Genomic DNA, 25,136 nt, shown 5'->3' with positions numbered 1-25,136 from the left:
GTCACTCTGATCTACATTTTACTGTAGCAATCTCCCTCAAAATTTTCAACGCACTATGGTGTAAGTGACCCATACACCTATGCCAAGGCTCCCCAAGGTCACATCTATATGCACTGATCACTCTGTTGCTCAAGGACACTTCTGTCTCAAATTGTAGCCTGTAGAGGTTCTTTACCCTAACACCAATTTGCTTAACTGCTTCGGAGTTGAGATGCTTGATGAAGGCCTTGCATCTGCTGAAGATAACATCATACCCTTTGCTCGCCAAAGTTGAGAATGAAACCGTGTTTTTCTTCAACCCTAGGACATAGATGACATCGCTAAGGTAGAGAGGCTTTCCAAACTCCCTCTCGAACTTGACTTTACCCACGCCCCTCTCTAGGTACTTGCCATCATCTCCCATCTCTATAAGAAACTGCATATCCTTCTTTGTTAAGTGGCTGAAGTAACCCTAGTTCCCGATCATATGAAAGGATGCTCCACTATCAATATACCATATGATGCTGGTCACTGAGCTTGCCATGCAAGCTATGACCGAAAACTCCTCAAAATAAAAAGTGAACTCTTCCACCTTTGTTGATGCTACCACGTGATCCTTCTTGGATCCCTCCTTCCTATTTGGGCACTTGGTGGAATAGTGCCCAAACTGATGACAAGAGAAGCACTTCAGTTTGCTGAGATCTTTCTTCTTCTTGCCTCCTAAATTGGACTTGGCCCCTCGTGCATTTTTCTTGCTCTTGGCCTTGCCCCCTTTGGTAGCCAGAGCAAAATTTTCTTCTTGCTCAGTCTTCGCATGAAACTCAAATCTAGCTTGCTTTCAGATCTCCTCTTGCACGCAGTCACTCCATAGCCGCTTCCAATCAGACAACTTTTATTTGCCACTTACTGTATCAATGAAGTTTTCCCACGACTTGGGAAAACCCAATAGTGCAAAACTGACAAGGTCTCTGTCTGAGAATCTTTCCAACCTTGCCTAACTCGTCCTTCATTTGGGTGAATTTGGTTAAGTAAGAGATCACAAACTCAGACTTAGTCATCTTGATATTTTTGAGCTTATCTCAAAGTACCAACTTCCTGGCCTCACTCGTACCTTGGTACGACCCTAAGATAGTTTGTCCACATTGTTAGTTTTTGGTAGCATCGAATGTGCTCTAGCCATGAAAATTGATGGAGAGGCTAAGGCACATGAGTTCTAAAGAACCCATAAATCGTTTGGTGAAATTCCACCTAGATTGTATTTTATTAAAATAATTAATATTTTTAATGGGGTTCCTAAGTCTAAACTTAGGAAAATAAAAATATTAATGGGTATTAATCAAAAAATGGGTTAGAATGATCTAGAAGGCGGATCATGTCATGTTTTAATTTTAGCCATTGATTAGAGACTTAATCTCGGCTGTTGAAGTCTCAATGAGAAAAGTATAAGGAGGCTTGGGGTTCATTTGAAATACACACAGAGTTGATCAGTCAGTTTGATTTTCCTAGGGTAGTGTTTGCTAAGGAATTCGAATCAGTGATCAAGCAGTGAGGATCAAAGGCAGTACTGGAAGGAAGTGATTTCCAGTTTTAGTGAATATATGTTAGAGAAGACAATGAAGGGTAATAGAGTTAGCGCTGAGCCAAGGAGGGACAACATAGCAGCTGGAGGAGATTAACGGAGAGGGACAATGCAAAAACTGAATCAGGTTGGCGTAGAAATGCTGGGGGATAAGCAGAGATCAGTGCCAGGAATCACTGTGGGTGATTGGCAGGAGAAATCTCGATTTCTCAGCAGCAGAAGCAACAACAGCCCAGGTTGACGCAGTCAAAGGGAGTCTCCACGCAGAAGTCACGCAGTGGCTGTGTAGGCTCACGCAAAGACTGCGCAGTGGGTCATCCAGGAGCTGGGGACAGGATAAAATCTCCAGAATCAGTGTGAGAAAATTCTCAGTTATCTTCTCTGAGTGGATTTCCATTTTCTCTGGGGCATCTAGAGTTTATTTATTTACTGCCAATAATAGAAACCCTCAGATCTGCTGCACTGGTTTTCCCACATTGGGTTTTTTCTGGGGACGATTGTAACTAAGTAGGAGAAATAAATCAATTACTGCAACAAATTTTCACACACATGGCCTGAGTTGTCTTCTTTCCAAAAAGGTGAGGTATGATGCGATCCTTGACTCCTTTAAGGATTATTCTTCTGGCCTTTGTGGCCTTGTTATGTTGGGCCAACTGCTGAGGATCTGCTAGTGCGGCTGGTGGACTCTACAAATTCCCAAACACTCTGCTCCTCCAGTACTATACCGATCCTCTCCTTCCAAGAGTAGAAATTTGAGGCCCCATCAAGGTGGTCCTCAAATCTCAGTCCTAGGTATGCCATGCTCTAACTCGAACTGCTTAGAAACACCCTTGCGCAAGCCTACTAGAGAAAACACTTGCGCACTTGATTTCACGGGAAAAGACTGCGCTCTTGTAGAAACTACGCACCCTGCACTGTAACTGTCACTCACTTTTGAGGAAAATATATTGCTTTCTGGTCTTCAATCACTCTGTAGCTTTGGTACTCTGTAGCTAATTTGAACAATATTCTGAGATGCAAGAACTAGAAACTGAACTGCAAAATTCATTGATTAAATATATAAAGTATTCTAACAAAATTGCAGCGGAAAATAAATTCATGAAAACACAAGCACTAGAAATACCCAGGAAACCCAAACTCGGGAAAAACTGCTAATTTGTGTGTTTTTATTGATTTGCTTAGAAAATTCTGTGTAATTAATTACAAAGCACTGGAAAAATTTTCTTCCAACTCTTCGTTCCTCAACACAATATCCTGCACACCCTAGACCAATTCGGCCTCTCCCTTGCGCAGCTGTACCAACTGTACAGGCTGAACTGCCTCCTTGCGCAAGATATCTCGACCTCCTTAAGTGATGCACTCTCCTTGACCTCATGTGCTGATTTGAAACTATTTTCCTAAGCTCAAAACACAAATTCTCTCTAGTGGATAATGATATGATTCACCAAGTATGCACCCTTCTCTTTATAGGATCAAATTGCCCTTCAACTCACGCTGTTAAAATTGGCAACTAGGGCCAAACTCCATGTGGGTCATCCTATTAATGGAAGTTGATATTTTTCTTTGATCCCTCTCATAGGGAGGTGTAGGATTGATCTAAAGATCATCCAATTCTGATAAGTATTCATGGAGATATGAATTTATTTGTGTTATGAGACAACTCGTCAAGGTCGGCCAACAACCAAATAAACCCCACTTGTGCTCAACGTTTTAGTATAAATAGAGGTGGATTTCAAGTCATTTTCAACACCCTTGGGATCTCTTTCTCTCTACTTGTCTTTGGGTTTTGGTAGGAGGAGAGATCTTAAGGGATAACGTTGCCTTAATCTAGAGGGCAAAAGCCGGAACTGTTAGGAAAAGTCGGAAGAGCCAGAATTGTTGGGAAAATCCGGAACTGCCGGAACTGCTAGAACTGCTGGGAACAGCTGAAACAACCAGGAAAGTTGACGTAGAGCGCAGAAGCTGGAACTGCCGGGAACTGTCGAGAATAGCTGGAACTGCTGGAACAGCCAGGAAAGCTGACGTAGAGGGAAGAAGTCGGAACTGTCAGGAGCTGCCAGGAAAAGCCGGAACTGCTGGGAAAATCCGGAATTGCCGGAACTGTTGGGAACAACCGGAATTGCTGGAACTGCCGGGAACAGCCAGAATTGCCGGGAACTACTGGGAACAGTTGGAACTGCCGGAACTACCGGGAACTACCGAAACAACCAGAGCATCTGTCTCCAAAGGAGAGCAACATGCAAGGGACAAATAACTAACATTGGGACAGTGGTATGGTACTTAGCAACAAATACACCAAGCATGCAATGTTATAGCTAGCATGCAAGGGACAACTAGCATGCAACAACAAGCATGCTAAGGACAACAAGCAAGCAAGGGACAACAAGCAAGCAAGATGCAGCCAACACATAGGTCAATATGGCAACATGGTGCAGTAATGGCACATAATGCAGTACAGTGATGGGTACAGTCATGATTAATGAAGCATGATGAGATGTAGCATAGTGATGATGGGTGCAGCATGGTGCAACACGGTGAGGTGCAGTATGATGACGAAATGTAGCGCAACGATAGGTGAAGGAGTCACCTTGGAGAATCAGTTGAAGCAGCATGTCTTCAATTGATCTCATGTATCATCTTCTTAGAGATGATCTATGTTCTTATCTAGATAAGTCAAAGTGTTGACTTCCGTTGTAAACGTACTATCTCTCTCTCTCTCTCTGCTGAACTATTGAAGAACATATAAGAGGAATTGATCAAGGGTTTCCCCACCTTGGGGTTTGTCCCTGGCTAGCGCCACATCTTGTGTCCTCTTGTCTTGGCTTGTCTTCTGTGATTTATGTTTATGTTCTATCTGCAGTTTACTTTAATGCTGATGTGATTGCTAATCTGGAAAAGATATTGAACTAACTGTGAAAATTGAAATAAATTGCTCTAAGCATAGAACATACCTAAAATTAACATGGTATCGGAGTTGAGGTGAAGACAATGCCCAAGCAAGAGTGAAAGAGCAATCACCGAAGACAGTTGGGAAAGGACAAAAGGATCAGTGGATTCCTCATCCCTCTTCAAATTCACCAAGGGTGAAGTCGAAGCAGAGAATATTATCATAATGGCACAACAAATGTTTTTGATGGCCTACCTAAATATCACTTCAATGGCAAGTCCGGATCTAAGGGTGGAAGGAAAGGCAGATGCCTTGGTTGTAATAAGTTCGGCCATTATGCGAAGGAGGGTCTGAGGTAGGGACACATCACTTGATGATGATAATAATCATTCCAGCGACATCTTCAATGATCAGAGGAATGACAGGTAATGCAGGTCATCCAGGAAACGACCGACTTTTCAAAGAAAGCAAGGAACCCTAGGTATGAAGAATCAAATGTTGTTTTTGATAAGATAAAGAAGCGTTATCTTGTATTGGCCCTCTCCTTCAGATACTTTGGGAATCTGGCTTATTGATCGTAGTGCTTCAAGGCACCTCATCGGATAGAAGGGTGTTCTCTCGAATTTGGTAGAGATGGAAACAACCGTGGGATTATACTTGGAGTCGATGCCACCTATCCCGAAAAGGGTGTAGGGAATGTTACCCCTCAATTGAATGAGGGTAACTCTATTCATTTATAAGAATCTTTTTTATGTACCTAATTGCAAGAAGAACTCGGTGTCCATCTCGGAAATGGAAGTCAAAGGTTTCAGGGTGGCATTCATCGATGGAAAGGTATGTGTTAAAAAATAAAATTTTGAAAGATGCTTTTTCTCATGGGTTCAGGGTTGGCAATTTGTATCAAGTTGCAAGATGGTCCATTGGGGATCATGTCAATTGACATATCGCATCTATAACATCGGAGGTCTACTTATGGGGCCCTACTCGATGTGAGTCAAATGGTGATAGGGATGCCTGAATTCAAGAAGAGCATGAAGGTACATGTCTGAGATGTACCGAAGGAAAATCTTATAAGGAGACCATTGCCCTCATACAACAGGTCCACAGGTTTGGAACAACTCGAGGAGTTTGAGATTCATGATCGGGAATCTCATGTATACAGGTGGAAGAAAGCCCTTTATGGCTTGAAGCAAAACACCCCGGGTGTAGTATGAGAGGATTGATAGCTGTCTGATGAAGCTGAGATTCACTAGGAGTGAAACCGATCCAAACCATTACCCGAAGGTTGTGGATGATAGACCTCTCATATCGGCACCTTATGAGGACGATCTATTTTTGGCAGGTGCAAACCCTCTCATTTGCAGAAGTAAGAGGGAGTTGGATTCCGGATGTGGAATGATAAACTGCAAACCTGTGACTACCTCGAGGATCTTAACTTTCAGAAGTTATATGGTAGTGATGTCAGATCAGATTTGGGAAATACCTCTGAGTTTCATAAACTCATTTGTGTTGATGTTCTTGGTGAACTTCCATCTGGACATATGTTTTGCAGTTAGCATGGTGAGCTCATATTTGGTTGAGCCTCACTGGATTGGTGCCAAGAATCTTTTGAGATATTTTCGGGGCATAATCTCTCATGGATTGAGATACACTGTTGGAAATATGAAACTGCATGATTATTCGAATGCTGACTGGGTAAGCAGTGTGGAGGATCACTAGAGCACTTCTCAGCGCTAGTTCTCTTTGGGTTCTGCTTTGATATCATGGATGAGCAGGAAGCAGAAGTCGGTTGCTATAAGCACTGCCGAGACCAAATACGTAGCTACGAGTATGATCTCGTATGAAGCTGCCTAGTTGTGGAAGCTCTTCAGTGAGCTGTTTGTACACATGATGAATACCACTATGATTCTCTGTGACAACTAGAGGGGGGATTCGATTATTGAGGAATCCCGTATTCGATGATTGCTCCAGTAGATAGACATCATATATTGCCTTATTTGGGATATGGTAAGTTGATGAGCGAAGAGGCTCTATCCCATTGAGACTGATGTATAGGTCGTAGACATTTTGTCAAAGCCTCGGGAAAGGTCAAATCTGTGACTTTCCCGAACGACTTGGAGTCGTTGAGAGACCTTCTTATAAGGGTCTTGCACGTTGCATGCATTGAGCTTTGGGAGCTCTGGGGGGCTTGGGGTACTTATTGGAGCAACATACGACCACAGGGCGACTCACCCTCCCCTGGTGGTGCGCTATGTACAGGATGATAGGTTCAACCTTCCCCTGTGATACCCTATGGCAACTGTGAAACAGGATGATTAGTTCTCCTATGGGTCGGGATGATTAGTTCTCCCGTGGCAAATGTGGAACAGGATGATTAGTTCCCCTGTGGGCCGGGATGATTAGTTCTCCCGTGGCAACTGTGGAACAGGATGGTTAGTTCTCCTGTGGGCCGGGATGATTAGTTCTCCCGTGGCAACTGTGGAATAGGATGGTTAGTTCTCCTATGGGCCGGGATGATTAGTTCTCCCGTGGCAACTGTGAAACAGGATGATTAGTTCTCTTGTGGGTCGGGATGATTAATTCTCCCGTGGCAACTATGAAACAGGATGATTAGTTCTTCTGTGGGCTGGGATGATTAGTTCTCCCATGGCAACTGTGGAACAAGATGATTAGTTCTCTTGTGGGCTGGGATGATTAGTTCTCCCGTGGCAACTGTGAAACATGATGATTAGTTCTCCTGTGGGCCGGGATGATTAGTTCTCCCATGGTGACTGTGGGGCAGGATGATTCGTTCTCTTGTGGACAGGATGATTAGTTCTCCTGTGGAGGCATCCTACCCATGCAGTCTTGGACTCATGGGAAGTACCTCTCATCTGATCATTGAGCAGGGAAACAGGGTTAGGGACCATAGTAGTGCTACTGATGGACGCATCGTTGTATCTACCGTACTCCCTATGCTTGGATGACCTCCATTGATTTGAGATCAATGAAACTGATCTGGGATCAATATGAGTGGTTTGAGACACTCTCTTGTGATATTGATCTGGGATCAATAACACTGACTGCGAGTCAGTAAGAGTGATGTGACACACTCCCTTCAGATGAAATTGACTTCGGATGATTAGTTCTCCCATGGCAACTGTGGAACAGGATGATTAGTTTTCCTGTGGGTCGGGATGATTAGTTCTCCCGTGGTGACTGTGGGGCAGGATGATTCGTTCTCCTGTGGACAGGATGATTAGTTCTCATGTGGAGGCATCCTACCCATGCAGTCTTGGACTCATGGGAAGTACCTCTCATTTGATTAATGAGCAGGGAAATGGGGTTAGGGACCATAGTAGTACTATCGATGGGCGCATCGTTGTATCTACCGTACTCCCTATGCTAGGATGACCTCCATTGATCTGAGATCAATGAAACTGATCTGGGATCAGTATGAGTGGTTTGAGACACTCTCTTGTGATATTGATCTGGGGTCAATAAAACTGACTTCGGGTCAGTAAGAGTGATGTGACACTCTCTTCAGATGAAATTGACTTCGGGTCAGTAGGGAATGGTATGAGACATTCTCGATCAATTCTTCTTCATGGTTCAGTAGAGCAGAGCAGAGCAAAGCAGAGCTCAACAGAGCAGATCACTGATGGCAGAGATAGTACAGTCAGACATATGGATCAGTGGATGTAGTTCTCCCTAGTTGAGAGGGAGTGTTAAAATTGGCAACTAGGGCCAAACTCCATGTGGGTCATCTTATTAATGGAAGCTGATATTTTTCTTGGATCCCTCTCATCGAGAGGTGTAGGATTGATCTAAAGATCATCCGATTACGACAAGTATTCATGGAGATATGAATTTATTTGTGTTATGGGACAATTCGTCAAGGTCGACCAACAACCAAATAAACCCCACTTGTGCTCAACATTTTAGTATAAATAAAGGTGGCCTTCAAGTCATTTTCAACACACTTGGGATTTCTTCCTCTCTACTTGTCTTTGGGTTTTAGTAGGAGGAGAGATCCTAAGGGATAACGCTTCCCTAATCTAGAGGGCAAAAGCCGGAACTGCTGGGAATAGTCGGAACTGTGGGGAATAACCTGAATTGCCAGAAAAAGCCAGAACTGTCGGAACAATGAGGAAAGCTGACGCAGAGGGCAGAAGCCGGAACTGTCGGAACAACGAGGAAAGCTGACGCAGAGGGCAGAAGCTGGAACTGCCGGGAAGAGACGGAACTGCCGGGAACTGCCGGAACAGCCAGGAAAGCTGACGCAGAGGGTAGAAGTCGTAACTGTTGGGAAAAGCCGGAATTGCTGGAATCGCTGGAACTGCCGGAATAGCCAGAACTGTCGGGAACAGTGGGAATTGCCGGAACTGCCTGAACTGCTGGGAATTGTTGGGAACAGTCAGAACTGCCGGAACAACCAGAGCATTTGTCTCCAAAGGAGAGCAGCATGCAAGGGACAAATAACTAAGATTGGGACAGTGGTATGGTACTTAGCAGCAAATACACCAAGCATGCAATGTTACAGCTAGCATGCAAGGGACAGCTAGCATGCAACAACAAGCATGCTAAGGACAACAAGCAAGCAAGGGACAACAAGCAAGCAAGATGCAGCCAACACATAGGTCAGTATGGCAACATGGTGCAGCGATGGCACATAATGCAGTGCAATGATGGGTACAGTCATGATTAATGAAGCATGATGCGATGTAGCATAGTGATGATGGGTGCAACATGGTGCAGCACGGTGAGGTGAAGCATGATGACGAAATGAAACACAACGATAGGTGAAGGAGTCACCTTGGAGAATCAGTTGAGGCAGCATGTCTTCAACTGATCTCATGTATCATCTTCTTAGAGATGATCTATGCTCTTATCTAGATAAGTCAAAGTGTTGACTTCCGTTGTAAACGTACTATCTCTCTCTCCCTCTGCTGAACTATTGAAGAACATATAAGAAGAATTGATCAAGGGTTTCCCCACATTGGGGTTTGTCCTTGGCTAGCGCCACATCTTGTGTCCTCTTGTCTTCTGCGATTTATGTTTATGTTCTATCTGCAGTTTACTTTAACGCTGATGTGATTGCTAATCTGGAAAAGATATTGAGCTAACTGTGAAAATTGAAATAAATTGCTCTAAGCATAGAACATACCTAAAATTAACACAAGCGAACTGGCTCCTTGAACCCAAGTTGAACTGCTTCATTGAACTCAATTCTAACTGACATCTAGAACTCCAGCAAACTGGCCTTTTTAACTCAAGTCAAACTACCTCATTGAACTGAAGTCGAACTGACATAAAATATCCATGCATGCTCAGTTCAATTTCAGATAACATATTTTGCTATTTATTTTGCTCGCTAAGTGTTTGTAAAAATGTTTGCTCACTAAACGTTTGACAAAATTTCTCAAAGAAAATTTTGAAAATTTGTGGGTTAAAATAGCAAATTTTGGAAAAGGGGATATTACAGCTTCTTATAACTGCTCCAGAGGAACCAGATTCATGAGCATTAGGTCGATTTCACATTTGAATAGCTGCTTACATCTTCCTTACTCTTTATAGAGCTTTTCTATATTTCAACATGATTTTTAAAATTTTCTTTTGCCCATGTGGACATGTACTGCAAGACAGGTACTTTTTGAAACTGCTAAATACATAATCTGGTAGGCGTGGGGCACAATAAATCACTTTATTTATCTACAACTCATATCTCAGTGTAAATCAGGTGATGGAGTGAGGTTGCCTGAGGCCGAAAGTCATATAGAAATGGCAAAACAAGATATATTTGAATCAGAATATTGGAAAGAGGAGAAATTGGCTGATTCCTTGTAATGTAAATGTCTTTAGCGTGTAGGGAAAGGCATTTTCTTTGGCTCGGCATGTGTAACTTACACAAGATTCCTACAAGAAGATATTTTTAAAGCTAAGATTGAAGACTGCAGATTATACTATAGGAAAAAAATAGGATAAGAAAGCATTAATAGGCAATCATAAAATTCAAAATCATATTTTGTTTGGAAATTAAAGAGTCAAAATAATAGCACCAGAAAATTGTTGGTTTCTTTTGGTATACGAACAGTAAATTAGATTATCTTTACTGTATATCCTCACTCAGAAAATATTTGACATTATGTAAATTTCAGATAATACATTTTGTCAAAATTAGAGTTCATCTAATGAAAAATGTCATGGGAATAAGTTGTGAGAAATGGCAGTTAGCCTAGTTGCTTGGTTTAGTGTTTTAGCTTTTGGTGATTATTCTATAATTAACTTTGTTCAACTTTACGCTTTTTGTTCAATGTTAACGTAAAACTTTTGAAGTCATATGTTTACTTATTACACCAAGAGAAGCGAGGTGCTCTTGCAGCGCAGGGTATGAGAGATCTCCGTGAACTCAATGGATTGGAGATAATTTGGTGTAGCTTGCATCTCTGTTCCTGTCATTTTTCATTTAGTTTATTCATCTGCTATCCAAATACTAATATATGTGGTTTTTCTTTATACTAGCTTTAGGCATATGAAGATCTACATATTTCTGTCAAAGATTTGATAGAATTCTACTATGTTTTTACAGGTTTTTATGATTTTGCATATAGAATATAAATATTAGAGGATGGATTTTCTTCATCATAGTGCTTGTCTCAAATTTTCGAAGCTGGGATTTAGGGACTATTGTCACATAGATGACACGTTATTATCAGTTCATTTTGCTGCAGTTAGAATGCTCTTCTAACATTTTAGTTGGTAGATCCAGTAAATTTCAGTCTTGGTGCTGCAGGATTTCCAATGAATAAACTAGGGGGAGGTGGTCTTGGAGGCACAGGTGTTGGATTAAGTGCCAAAGTTCCTTCAGGTCCCACTGCTGCAGCTGCTGCAGCAGCAGCACAAAAGCAGAAATCGCTCATGCAACGTGCAGATACTGACATAAATACTATCTTAGATAATTTTTCTCACCTTATCAAAGCTGCAAGGGTAAGTTGCCTTCTCTATCCTCCAGTTTTCTTTTGCGTTAAATTTCAGTAGCTACTTATGGATGAAAAATCAAGCAAAAACTATACCATCATTCCCCTTATAATTCATCTATAAATTAGAGATATAGTAGTACATTTTAAAGTTAGCATTAGAGAAATTTGAGGTCTAAAATGGGCTCCCCAGGAATATTATAAAATAATACTGGAAATAATAAAATAAGATTAGATAACATCATCAAATTTTAGAGGAAAAAAAGAAAAAAACTATTTTTTCAACTTATCTCCCTACGGTTTTACTCAAATTTTGAGCGGGAGCACTCACTAGATGCAGAATTTAATTCCTCATCCAAAGAGTACCCATGCTACATACTTTTGATGGACCCTGCTGCACAAAAAGTGAGAAATACATGAAAAAATCACATTTTCATGTATTTCTCATTTTTTGTGTAGTAGGGTCCATTGAAAGTATGCAACACTCATTGGATGAGGAATTAAATTCCGCTTCCAACGAGTGATTCCTCATCCAAGGAGTGCTCTGGCTCGAAATTTGAGTAAAACCGTAGAGATAAGTTGAAAATATAGTCTTTTTATTTTTTATTTTTTAATCTTTTTACTTTTTTACTCCAAAAATGGTGAATCATCCCCCATGGTTGACATCACCATCTTGAATCTTATTGGTTCTTATAAAGTTTATTTTCGTTGTACATTTTTGTTTTGAGGCCCAGTTTAGACCTCAAAATTTCTCTAATGCATACACGAGTCAATCTAAATCTGAGGCTTTATGATAGTTATTTTGCCAAATTTAGAGTCCAGACTCTATTTAATGAAATATGTTATTAGAATAAGTGGCGGTTGTTTTTTCAAATTAAGAGTCCATCAAATGAAGATTATGGGAATATGTTGTGAGAAATGGCAGTTAGCCTAGTAGCTTGATTTTGTGTTTTAGCTTTTGGTGATTACTCTATAATTAACTTTATTCAACTTTTCCCTTTTTGTTCAATGTTAACATGAAAATTTGTGATGTCAAATATTTATTTGTTGCACCAAGAGATGCAAGGTGTTCTCACAGCTTGGGATAGGAGAGATCTCCTTGTATGTATGTTGGTAACACTAATAAACAAAAATCGAAAAAATTTGATCCCAAAAAGGCTCAAAATAACATGAATTGAAATCCACTGCTCATATTTCAAGTTTATTTCTCCTACTATAATACACTCAAAATCTTATTTCTATACCTAATCTAAAATAAAGAAGTACAATAGCGAGGTGAAATCATAGAGCCACGACAACCATTCTATCTCTTCATCTACATTATGAGCTCTATCTTTGTGTTTGGCTATGAACCAAAACAAGGATATTATCAAAGACAAAATGATTATGCATTGATATAAATATTGTAGCATGGCAAAAACACCAAGAGCACCAATATCATGCCAAGTTCGACATGTGCATCCACAATCTTGTTCTACCTATTGCTGCCTCGCTTGCACACATTGGTTAGCGTGGGACAAATCCTCAAACCCACAAGGTGTGACTTGGTCGAAGATTAAGAGATGGAGCTGTCGTCACCTATTACCAACTCTCTCCGTTAAAGCTCTCTCTTAGTTAAAGCTAAGGGGGGTGGTCCCTAAATGAAAGTTAATTAATGAAATGTGAGTTTTCTAGGAGATTAAGGTGAAGGGAGGACTTGTCAAAGATAACTTGATTCCAAAGATATGAGCAAGTAAATAAACATACATGAACAATATTCAAAGATCCACTTAAAGAACATAGACCAATACTTTAAACAAATAGTTGCTCAAGATAAATGACAAATACTTGATCAAGATGGAAACACAAAAGATGATGACAATTAATCCTGCAAAATGGCAAATATTAGATAAAATATAAAATATCACTTGCAAGATACAAATTGTATTTGTAAATAAATGATCAAGTAAAAGATGATTTCGTTCAATGATCATAAACATAAACATCAAGCATATGTAATAGCAACTTGCCTCACTTGCACACATCAGTTAGCGTGGGAAAAATCCTCAACCCCACAAGGTGTGACCTGGTCGAAAATTAAGAGATGGAGCTGTCACCTATTACCAACTCTCTCCGTTAATGCTCTCCCTTAGTTAAAGCTAAGGGGGTGGTCCCTAAATGAAAACTAATTAATTAAATTTGAGTTTTCTAGGAGACTAAGGTGAAGGGAAGACTTGTCAAAGATAACTTGATTCCAAAGATATGAGCTAGTAAATAACCATACATGAACAATATTCAAAGATCCACTTAAAGAACATAGACCAATGCTTTAAACAAATAGTTGCTCAAGATAAATGACAAATACTTGATCAAGATGGAAACACAAAAGATGATGACAAGTAATCCTGCAAATTAGCAAATATTAGATAAAATATAAAATATCACTTGCAAGATACAAATTGTATTTGTAAATAAATGCTCAAGTAAAAGATGATGTCATTCAATGATCATAAACATAATCATCAAGCATATGTAATAGCAATTTGACAAGTAAAGTTGTTAGACACACATGGGTAGCGATAGGATCTGAAGGATATAACATGAGAGTACGATTTTTATTAACAAGAGATATATATTTATAGTACATTATGTGACTGTTGGGTTCCACATCCCAAGGTCTCTTGGACTCCTTTTGTCTATTCGGCTTCCACACTAACCCATTGAGGATTAGGTGTCCAACATTCCTCCCCTTAATCCGAAGGGTTATGTATGAGTCCAAGAAGAGCACTGTAATACAAAATGTGCAAAAAATGCATGGCAGCACTAGGCTGAATGTGCTCTGTGAAATGTTGGTATAAAGAGCGGTGGTTTAAGGATGACCACCAACACTGGAACGCTTAGTGCAGTTCCCGGAACTCTTCCAAGTCTGGCATGAAGCTCAAGTCTTCTGCTAGAGGAAGTGCTCCTAATGTTTTGAAGAGGGAAACCTTCAACCATGAAAGGGAGGTCTCACCCTGCATAAAAGGGAGAACTTCAACTTGAAAAGGGAAGTCTCAACCTGTGATGGTTTAAGGATGACCAACAACTCTGGAATGCTTAATGCAATTCCTGGAACTCTTCCAGAACTGGCAAAAGGCTGGAGTATTCTGCTAGAGGAAGTGTTCTCAATTTTGTTCCTGGAATTTTTCCGAAACTGGCAAGAAGTTGAAGTCTTCTGCTAGAGGAAGTGTCCCAGATTACCAATTGAAGGCATGTTCACAGGCATCTTTGTCTCTGGCTACAACTCTGAAACTGGTGTGGCAAGTTGTGGCTCAGGCTCGCTTGATGTGGCTTTGAAGCTTGTAGATGACCATCATTTCCCCCCTGTCAGATACAAGGTGAGATGACGGAGAAAACTCAACTGCAAGACTGTTTAATACTCTGGAAGAAGTTCTGACATGTGACTGGAATATCTTCTTGGCTGTTGATGCCCATTGCCAAGAAGCGATCCATCCAAGATGAATCTTTGTTCTTGCAGGACGTTTGTTTCTGAAGCATCTGTTTGAAGAATGACTAGTTTTATGACAGTGCTTACATGGATGAAGATCAAAACAATGATCTTTCAAATGGCCAACTCAGTCATAGTGTTGGCATTTCACAATCTGTTGTTGTTGCTGTTGCTGTGGAAGAGGGGCAGAATCTGGAACAGCTGGAGGTGAACTGTCATGAGGAACAGGTGAAGATGAATTATCCTCAAGAAATCCAGCAGTTTGAAATTGAATTGGCTTTGAGTAGTCTGGAATATGAAAGGACAAGTCCTTGTCATATCCAAGACCGGTTTTATGCTTGTTGTGGACAAGCTGTTCCCAAGGTTTGATGATGGGCTTGGGAATCGCAGACTGAGTTTCTGCATCTGCATGTACAACTGCTGCTTTATTGGGTACTAAATCTGAACCAACTGTAACATTATTGACTTGATTCTGATGGGTTGCAGTCTCAATGTTTTGAACATAAACATGTTCAGAATGATGACTCCATTTCTGTAATTCTTCCTGCTGTAGCTTTGTCTCAAGTTGCAAAAACTCAATATTCTCTTGTACATTATGCAAACAGGTTCTAATGTCAACAAGAGAAGCTTTGCTTATTCTTACTGTACCATGATTAGAGGAATGTATCAAAGTTTTTAAGAACTCCAATACTTCATCAATTCTGGTTGTTTTATTCATTGTCAAAATTACACTGATCACAACTATGAACTTGTAGAGAAAAATCAACGCTCACTCGCAGTATGTCAATACAATTGGATTTTACAACAGATTGCAATTGTCTTCAAAAATAGTGATGGCTCTCGATTTTAGTTGTGTTTGGTCACATTTGAAATAACATAAAGTAATCAACGCCACAAAAATAGAAAAGGAACAATGCTTTGAACTCTAGATTCAAAACCTATCACGCTTCCATTTCTTCATCGGGAAGGGATGCATTTAAAACCATTTTTCGTGGCCCACATGGAATGAAAAGTTGTTGTCACATTATTTGCAATCACGGAATATAGTTAACGCCAAAGAAATGGATTGAATCATCACCATTTTCAAACGCAGCGGATACACTTTGGGAAAGACTGATAAACACAGCCTCCTCACCTCTGCTTTACAATACCTACTACAGCCACGGCCACAGTGGAAGATGCACGTCCAGCAACCCAACCTTTCTGAAATTAGCAGAGGAATTCACACCCAGATTTGTGCAATCCCAACGATCTCTGGCAATACTAAGTCAGCCTCCAACTATAATTGAATTTTGTCTCTGGATTAAGCAAATTGACTTGCCCAGAAAATAATAAATTCGTTCAAGAAGATTATTGCTTTAGGAATTAAATGCAAAGTCGCATCACTCATTACAGGATGTTAGCAACAATTCTTATACCAGTGAAGTATTTGATCTCCAACAATCACACTATAGGCGTCTAGTTTTTGAAAGCGACAACGTACACAGAATTTGTTCAGAATTTCAGCAAGCATTCATATGTGGCAATAGGTTTCAGTGGATTAAGACCCTTACACCCTCAATTTGGACATTGCTCCAATCAATCAGCGCCTAGCTTACTCGAATAATAAATTTCGGCTTAAAGGAATGGCTTTCCTTAGCCTAGCATATGGCAATTTCGCGACTTATCCTCGACCTTCTAAAAATGGCATCCCTTCTCTGGCACCAGAAATTTCTGGAAGTATCCCTAAATGTCCCGCGGCTCTGCTTGTGACAATATTTCACATCCTACAGTCCATATGCTCCAGACTGAAAGTAACACGCAGCCCAGTGATACATGAATTTTTCTGACATTGATTTAGCAGCCTTTAAATAGGTATTCAGCTCTTTCCATAGGGTGCAAACAATGCGACCTTCTCCCCAGTATGTTCAGGGGATAGAGCAAGGCTCTCAGCAGAGTCAGTTCAAGTTGTTCTATCGAGATATTCTGGGTTCGATCCACTGAAATCACTTTTAAATGTTTCTACCAGCCGAGTCCAGGTCAACTACTTTTCTCGATTGAATTAGGGTTGCATGAAATCAACAGTTACTTACATAGAATTGAATCACACACCTTTTTTTAAATATTGCTCGCAGCCGGGTCCAAGTCCAGGTCAAGTAGTTCTGTTGAGAGATTCTGGGTTTGATCCGATGGAGTCGCTTTTGAATATTGCTCCCTGCCGAGTGCGGGTCAAGAAGTTTTGTTCATTGAATTAGGGTTGAATCCCAAATCTTCCATTTTTCAGAGGATTTCAACGAGCAGTGGAACATAGCTTTGGATTTATCTTCATCTTCTCTTCTAAACGTCTGCTTTTCCTCATTATTAAAAGCTCCATTCTCTGATTTAAAATATACCAGCGTCTCTCATTCAACACATAACATTTACAGCCAGCGTCATTTGAACATGGCCATCACATACGTACTTCAATGTGATAATAGGGATATCATAACGTGCAGTGAACAGAAGCAGCGTTCAAAGAAACGCAGCGTGGGAGCGTTCAAGGCAACATTCAAAATAATCATACCATTCTCCATCTTTGCCTTCACCTCCTCATGAAGCCTAACATCCTTGGGAAGCAAGAAACAACGCAAAAAATTACCGTGCTGTCTTTCAAACAATACACCTTGTTCTTTACATCCACTGGTTCCTCCAATACACGTTCACAACTTATCTACAGTATACGTTGGCCTCAAAGATATGAGCCTCATGGGTCTCTTTCCAATCCACTGCAATGCTGGCATGGCCCGTCACATTTACGGAATGCCGGTTAGAGGTTACAAAGTCCAGTAAATCAGGGAACTCGTTCATATTCTAGAGCGATGATACAAAGACAGACTCTCCAACATCATCTCAACTTTTATTTTCCCTTTCCTTTCCCTCAACAACAATATGAATGGACCAAATACAAGTCACTTGGTGCAGCTATTAAACACTCGAGTTCAGATATTTGAGAAGACTTTGACAGGAAAAACCGTAGTTTGAGAGCCAAGGTTTACAATGTGGTAGGTGTGGCAAGTTCTAGCAAACATTCCAACTATTCCAGAAGAAGTAACACCCGATGCACCAGGGTTTGCAATAATCATTGTCCTGAAGAACTTCATGATAGCTCAAATCGCCATTTTATTGCAGCTCACAATGTAACGGTCATATAACAGCCTCTTAACTAGTACCGTAAAGGGAGCCGACCGGACGCAGGAAGAAACACAGTCCACCTGAATGCTTTGACCAGCATATGCGTAGCATTCAACCAGCGCATATGAACCAACGCATGTAAGGAGTTATTGTAGGGATTTGTATATGTCGATCATGGGTTGGCCGATAGACAATGAGTTGTTATCTAACAAGACACAATAGTGCAAAGTTTTTAGACAGAATTCAGTGCATTGAGTAGGTGCACAGTGAGGAGGATCATTTTGCACGCTAAGCTCAAAATGACAGCAAAACAATAGATGGTAGAGCTGAAATGCACACTAATGCCACAAAACTAGTGGCTCACACAAGATTGAGCAGGTTAGGGGCGTCAGTTCTTAAATATGGGTAGAACAGGAAAATAGGCAGAAAATGGAGTTACAAAGGCATGAATACTAAAAATAAGACCTGCTCATAAAGACCATAAAAACAAATGGCTCAAAGAAATTATGCAGGGCAGGAATATGCCTGCTCTGATACCATGTTAGACACACATGGGCAGCAATAGGATCTGAAGGATATAACACGAGAGTATGATTTTTATTAACAAGAGATATACATTTATAGTACATTATGTGATCGTTGGGTTCCACATCCCAAGGTCTCTTGGACTCCTTTTGTCTATTCGGCTTCCACACTAACCCATTGAGGATTAGGTGTCCAACAAAAGTAAAGATGGTAAGATAAAAATCCACACCACTTGCTAAATGCTACTTTTAAAGAACAACTTGAACTTGCAAATTCAATTCAATTGATGCCAAGTATTAATTGCAAAATATAAGTAGCTATGCACTTGCTAAAGGGAATAATCAACAACAAGAGATAATGGGATCATTCATCGTGACAAGTACATGAGATAAACAAAATTTGCAAGTAAATTTGAAATGCTCTAAAGTGAGTAAATTAGAATGATATGCAGATCTATATAATGTGAGATGCGGTTATCTTTGTAAATTTTAAAACTAGATGCCTATGTAGATGTAGCCTTTCTTTTGACTATTTTGAAACAAGTCTCTAATGTGAGTTGTGGAGGGACACCCAGGGAAAGACAATTGAGACTGTATTAACGATCCCTTCCCTGGAATTTCCAACACATTGGATGCCTTCGGTGCTGCAAACATTGTGGCTCTGACAAATGCAAGGTCATCGTGTTAACCACAAAAGAGGATCTATGTTCCTCAAGTTGATGAAAGAAAGGGGTCCCTAAAAGAGTCTTTCAACCAAGCTTATGCTTGGAGGTGAATTAATTAGAAATGCAAATTAGTGCTAAGAATTCCTAAATGAGATGCATGTGGATGCTATTGTTTCCCAAGAGAGTGTAATGAGATAAAATTCTTTAAGTATCCAATGTATCTTAATGGGAGCAATAAATGGAAATTATCATCAACTCACAAACTTTGTAAAGGTAAATTGCACAAAATTTTCACAAGTGGCCCAAAATTTATAAGTTTGCTCCAAGTAAATGAAAAATTCTTCCAAAGGTATATCAATGAACAATATAATTAAGATAACATTGAGCACAAGTTGACATAAAGATAGTGAAGCATGCATCAACAAATCATGTGAAGCAAATGCTAAGTGAATGGAAGTAGACCAATCAAATATAGCCAAAAGTGAAATTCTTGCTTGAGATATATTGTAGCAAATAAAATTAGTTGCCCAAAGGATTTGAAAATGTTGTATCTTCAACAACCATGAAAGTAAATTTGCCCAACATAAGAGATCTAGCAAATGAAATGGAAAACTTGACTACAAAGTTGAGAAACTGTAAGTGCTATTTGTTGAAATTATGAGTTAAACCATGCATGTAAGTTAAATTAAATTAACAAGAGCAAATCATGCAAGTAAGTTAAAGGCTTTTAAGAGAATCAATCCACCCAAAAGAAAAGTCCTCTTTCTAAATAAGGAGGCGGGATGCCATGGGAAAATTCCCAAGCTCCCACAAGAAAAATGAACTTTTTATTAGGTGTGTTACAAGAGAATGAGAGCCTCTCTCTAGGCCTCAAAGAACCTCAAGGAAGTCTTTACAATAAGATACTTTAACTATAAGCTTTCCTTGATGAGAACTCAACACAAATGAGGCCTAAGAAAGCCTTTTGAAATCTGAAAATTACATACAAATTTCAGACTTGAAATGAGGAGGAAATAACATGAAAAATGAGATATTTGTTGAAGAATCTAGGGCAATTCATGGTTTAGTGATCCTTCTTGAACTTATTGATAACGTTTATGATGTCTTTCTCTTTTTCTTTGTTATGTTAGTGTATTCTTCAAACAATTATCAAAAGAAAATCAATAGTAGAAAAAGTACACGGTATGTTGGCTCCAAGCTAGGGAAAAAACTCTCCTCTTGAGAGTAAAACCCTTGAATTTCTTCTTATAGATGTTTAGTGAATAAATACCAAGACCCTTGACAAAACTTTGACTAAAGATTACCTCCAATTTGCTTGTCACTATCCCTTGCACTATTCGGTCTTTGTTTCACAGTCGCTGGTCTCCATATGACTGCACTCCTGACTGTTTCAACCTCCTTATACCTTCGCCTTCTTCCCACAGTTCACTACTCTTTGGTTAACCCAAATCTTCACTTTAGGTTAAATGACATATTGTTTTACACAGTGTATTGAGTACTCCGCTACACTGGCTGTGATGGGGCTGTCTTATGCGAGAGAGGATGGAACATCCGAGCTTCACCGAAAGACAGAGCGAGAGACAACCTTCACCATGAAATAACTTATGTTTTGGGCTTCTTTGAGAGACAGACTTCACCGAGACTGTGTTCTGAGTTTCACGGAGAGTTAGATTAGTATCCGAGCTTCACCGAGAGGAAGACTATTATCTGAGCTTCACTGAGAGGAAGGTATGTCACTGCATTTCTTCTTCACTGCTTCTTCAGAGATTGATTTGAAGTTTTGCCTTTGTAATGCCACTTCATGCGTTATATATATTATGGGTCAACGTCATACATTAGGCTGACATGTGAACCATAAGCTGGGTCGACATATCAAGGATATCACTATCTTTATGAAGCCAACTTGCAATGGATAGTGACACTTGTTTGGAGCGCCAATCTCTTGACAACATGACTTTGACAATACTTTTGTTAAGACACCAAATCCTAAAGACATCAAGAAAATGTCTTTGACCTATGGTAAACATATCTTGCTCATTAAACTCATGATGCAAGAAATAATAATTGTTTTTTTCTTTACATAATATTTACAAGTCATAATGAAAATCGAACCTAGTTACATTTTCTTCAACAATATTAAGCCTCTCCAAAGGCCCACGACCTAGGGAGAAAAAGATGCAGCCCTCTAAAGAACTTGTCCTAACCAAGTATGGGCCTCAAAAGGGCTCACGTCCTTGCTAAAAAGTTGCACAACAAATGCAAGGGGTTTTGCAAAGGGTGAATTATTAGTTTTTGGAAGAGTCCCTCTAAGCTTGAAACGAAAGTGAACTTGAGTTGCTGCTCAAAAGGTTGCAAAAGAAATTAGGAAATTAGTGGAGAGAGCATGAAACAAAGACAAATAATAATACACAACTAGTATACAAGAACTAAACCAAGTCATGGGAGTGAAACTCCATACTTGTCTAGTCTAGGAAAATGCTCTAATTAACTCATATAATCATTGAAGGCTTTAGATTTAGATAAAATAAAATATGGAATTTAAATTATATGAGATTCAATTATAGTATAGGAAAAAGGGAACTCCCTGCCTTGCTTCTCTTTGGATGAAGCCCTTGAGGTTGAGATCAATGGGTCTTTCGTATCTTGAATCTGGGAGTGAGTTGATCTATGTGAGACTTCTCCCACGCCCAAAAGAATCTTTCACACAATTCCAAAAGATTTTCTACACACTTGGAAACAAATATTAGCTTACATAAAGGAAATAGAGCAATACAATGGGTGAAAGAAACTAAAGATTCCTCCAAAAATCAATTAGTATTTTTCACTCCTAGAATACTACTTTAAATCAAAGATACATGCAAGATAGTTTGCACATAGAAATCCACAATGAATGGCAATAGAAGCTAATACAATCCACATGCATAAGAAATTGAAGCACAAAAAATAATTGAAAAGAGATCACCTCAAGATAGAAATGTAACACCAACAATGATACCCAAAATTCTTTGTATTATTAGAAAAAACAAGTATACAAATTGACGAAGTTTCCTCAAGCCCAATAGTTGATAACATGAATGCCAAGTGGAGAAATAGAGAAAATGTCAAGGGAATTCGTATTTGTTGATAGGAGCTCCAAATGCCAAGTGTAGAAGTTAAACCTGGGAGGTGGCACAATAGATTTCTTCATCCCATGTGTAAAATTCATTTTTCCCCTACCATGCTGTGCTAAGTGTGAAAAATGGTGGGTGAGAGAAGGAGAAAACCCCATGAAATCCAACCAAAATCTAAGGGAGTGACGCCTCGGAAAATCTACCCAAACTGCTATGCATTGAAGCTGCCAAGACTGAGAGTAGACTACTGTGCGTAAGTGCTGGGAGTTGCTGTGCGTAGATGGAAGAAGAGTTGCATGTACAAGTGTTATGCTTGGTAGCTAGGAGTGGAGACATTTCTCCATAGTTTTCTCAATAAAATATTTCAATAAATCTCCCATTGTAACATGATTAGTTTTGATAATTTAAATTTGCTGATATAATAGGTTTTAGTAGTTTAGAAATAATAAATGGGTCTGCAAGAGTAAATGCGCCCTCAAAATGTAAATTTAAGTCTCATTAGCTGGTTGATTTAGTTAATCATGCATTTAAACATGATTAAATGATGTAATAAAGTAAATTCAAACATGGTTTACAAACAACTGAGAATGAATTTTCAAACACTGAAAGCGGTTTTTTTTGATAACATTCTCATGTACAAAAACCTCTCTCAATTTTCTAACAACTATTATGGTTTGGGAGATGCAAATGCATCTTTGAAGGCATGTTTTTTAGAAATTTCGTGTTTAAGTCACCTTTTTCCAGAGGATATTGTGACTAAACAAAGATGAATATTTGGAAACTGGAAGAGGTTTTGGTTTAGAAGATTCCAAAATTCATAAGCCTATCTCACTTTTCATACAGCTGTCAGGGGTTGGAAGATGCACGCTCATCATATTTAGGCTATTTTTCCGACTGTGCAATGCCCTGTTTAGGCCACCTTTTTGCAGAAACTATTGTGGATAATAAAAAATGAATCTTGGGAAACTGGAGGAGGTTTTTGTTCCTAAGATGTTAGACTAAAAAACCTCTCTCAGTTTTCACACATTTAGCTCGGATTGAGATATTTGAAGGGATGACTGGACCCTATTTTTCAAAAATTCGGGAGGAAAAAGCTCAAAAACAGTTAGTGACTTGGAGGCCACCTTATTAAATATGAGTTGCAATCAAATTCAAATTTCTCTTCTTTTTCAATAGAAATTGATCCAGGTGGATGTTGGTGGCCACCCACCTATCCCATTTGGACCTCCACAACTGTTTCTTTCAGCTTTTTCAGTTTCCTAAATTGTAGCACAGTTTACTATTTTTAGCAGTTTTTCGGGTCCTGAACTTCCGGAGCCGTTTTGAGGCCCTAAACGATGTTTTTTGGGAAATCTGGGGCAACATCCATGTGTCCATGGACCGATGTTGCCTCCCAAAGTGGTAGTGCTTGGATAGATCTTTCTAACGAGCTATTGTACGCGTCAAACGGAGATCGTATGCCAAAGTTACGACCTCGGGAAATTGATGTACCAATTTTACCCAAACGGGGCCCACAATTTGGCGTTTCATCTTCTAGGGTTAGGTTTCGGGATGTGAAAGGTTTTCCATTGTTTCTCAACAATAAGTAGGCCTTCGAGCCTCATTGTAACACAGTTCAGAAGCATGTAGCCGCCACATCTCTTCTCAGAGATAAGCTACCATCGCCCTAGCTGGTTTATTTCCATTTCTGTTTGTAAGCATATTTCAGTATTTTACAGTAATGAAATGAAGTATTATTTCCGCTGCACATCTGTCTTTATGGTTATCTCTGTATTTTGTTGCGTTCCTGTCTAAGTCTGGATCATAAATCCTCAAAGATAGTACAAGAACTCTTCAAATAGTTTTAGTTACCTTTATTTGTGTTCTATTTTTGTAATACGGTTTTCAGATATTTGTAATAGCTCTTGATATTTTTATCAAGATATTTTGTGAGGAAATTGTCTAGATACTTCATCAATTGAAGTAATATGTGTGCACTTTTGATGCCAAGGCTCTTCACTTTGTAATAGCTTCTATTATAGGCTTTCTAATGAAAGCCTTCCGGCTCCAGTTTATGACAGAATTTTGTGTTTTCTAGTATGTCTTTCTAGTGTTTCATTTCTTATTTCTGTACATGTTCAAAGCATTTATATGAAGGTCTGGGTTAGTGTAGATTAAGTCTTAATCTCTCTGAAATCCCCTGTAACATGATAACCTTTAAAAAGATATTAGCTTATTCGACTATCTATCTGAAATAGCTCCTCTTAGAATTGGTTTCAGTTTGGCCTTCAGTTACCTTTGAATATATTTTTGTTGGGTTGTAGAAATCTTTTACACGCTTCCAAATTTCCCTAGTTGTTAAGAACTTTGTCTGTCTGCTTAATTATTAGGAATTTCCTTACCTTCTTCTATCATAATCCTTGAAAAGCTCGCTGGAGGCTGACACATTTTGAAGAGACCCTGTGAGAGAGGCCTTTAATCATGAATAGGGATTATCATTGATCGCCAACCACCCCTAATTAAAACCATAAATCTGGCCATTGTGCTTCAAGGCTGTTGTTCAGTGACAGGTGAACAACGTTAAACAAAGCCTCATAACCACTGAATGAGCCCCCTCTGGTTCAAGGGCTAGCTTGAACCTAAACGCTGATTCAGTTGGTTTCCTGGCGTAGTTTTTTGCAGCCAAGGACTGCCTATGGGAAATAGGTAAAACATCTCCAACCATGCGTTAATTTTCCTTGGATTTTCCTAGTTGCCAAAAATGCAATGCATGCCCCAAATCTGGCCCACCACTTGAATTTCCCCATGTGCTTCAATTCTTGATGATATGTGATGCCAAAT

At 39.6% G+C, this 25,136-nt stretch overlaps 1 protein-coding gene across 5 annotated transcripts in view; it reads left to right on the top strand.

Annotated features, from left to right (window-relative positions):
* The window catches only part of LOC149148917 (mediator of RNA polymerase II transcription subunit 22a-like), a 175,179-nt gene that overhangs the window by 100,341 nt on the left and 49,702 nt on the right, over window positions 1–25,136 (top strand). For 3 of the 5 annotated variants that reach the window (XM_089440336.1, XM_089440334.1, XM_089440332.1), the window contains one exon: window positions 11,218–11,411. In XM_089440336.1, coding sequence (XP_089296462.1) covers window positions 11,226–11,411 — 186 coding nt within the window. In that variant the 5' untranslated portion in view covers window positions 11,218–11,225. Of the gene's footprint in view, window positions 1–11,187; window positions 11,412–25,136 lie in introns of all 5 variants that reach the window. The other 2 variants (XM_089440333.1, XM_089440335.1) reach the window with 2 other exon arrangements.

This window comes from Pinus tabuliformis, chromosome 9, assembly GCF_031772625.1.
Source record: "Pinus tabuliformis cultivar Carrire ecotype Pingquan chromosome 9, CPIR1, whole genome shotgun sequence".
NCBI lineage: Eukaryota > Viridiplantae > Streptophyta > Pinopsida > Pinales > Pinaceae > Pinus > Pinus tabuliformis.
This window is presented reverse-complemented; position numbering and strand designations above follow the sequence as displayed.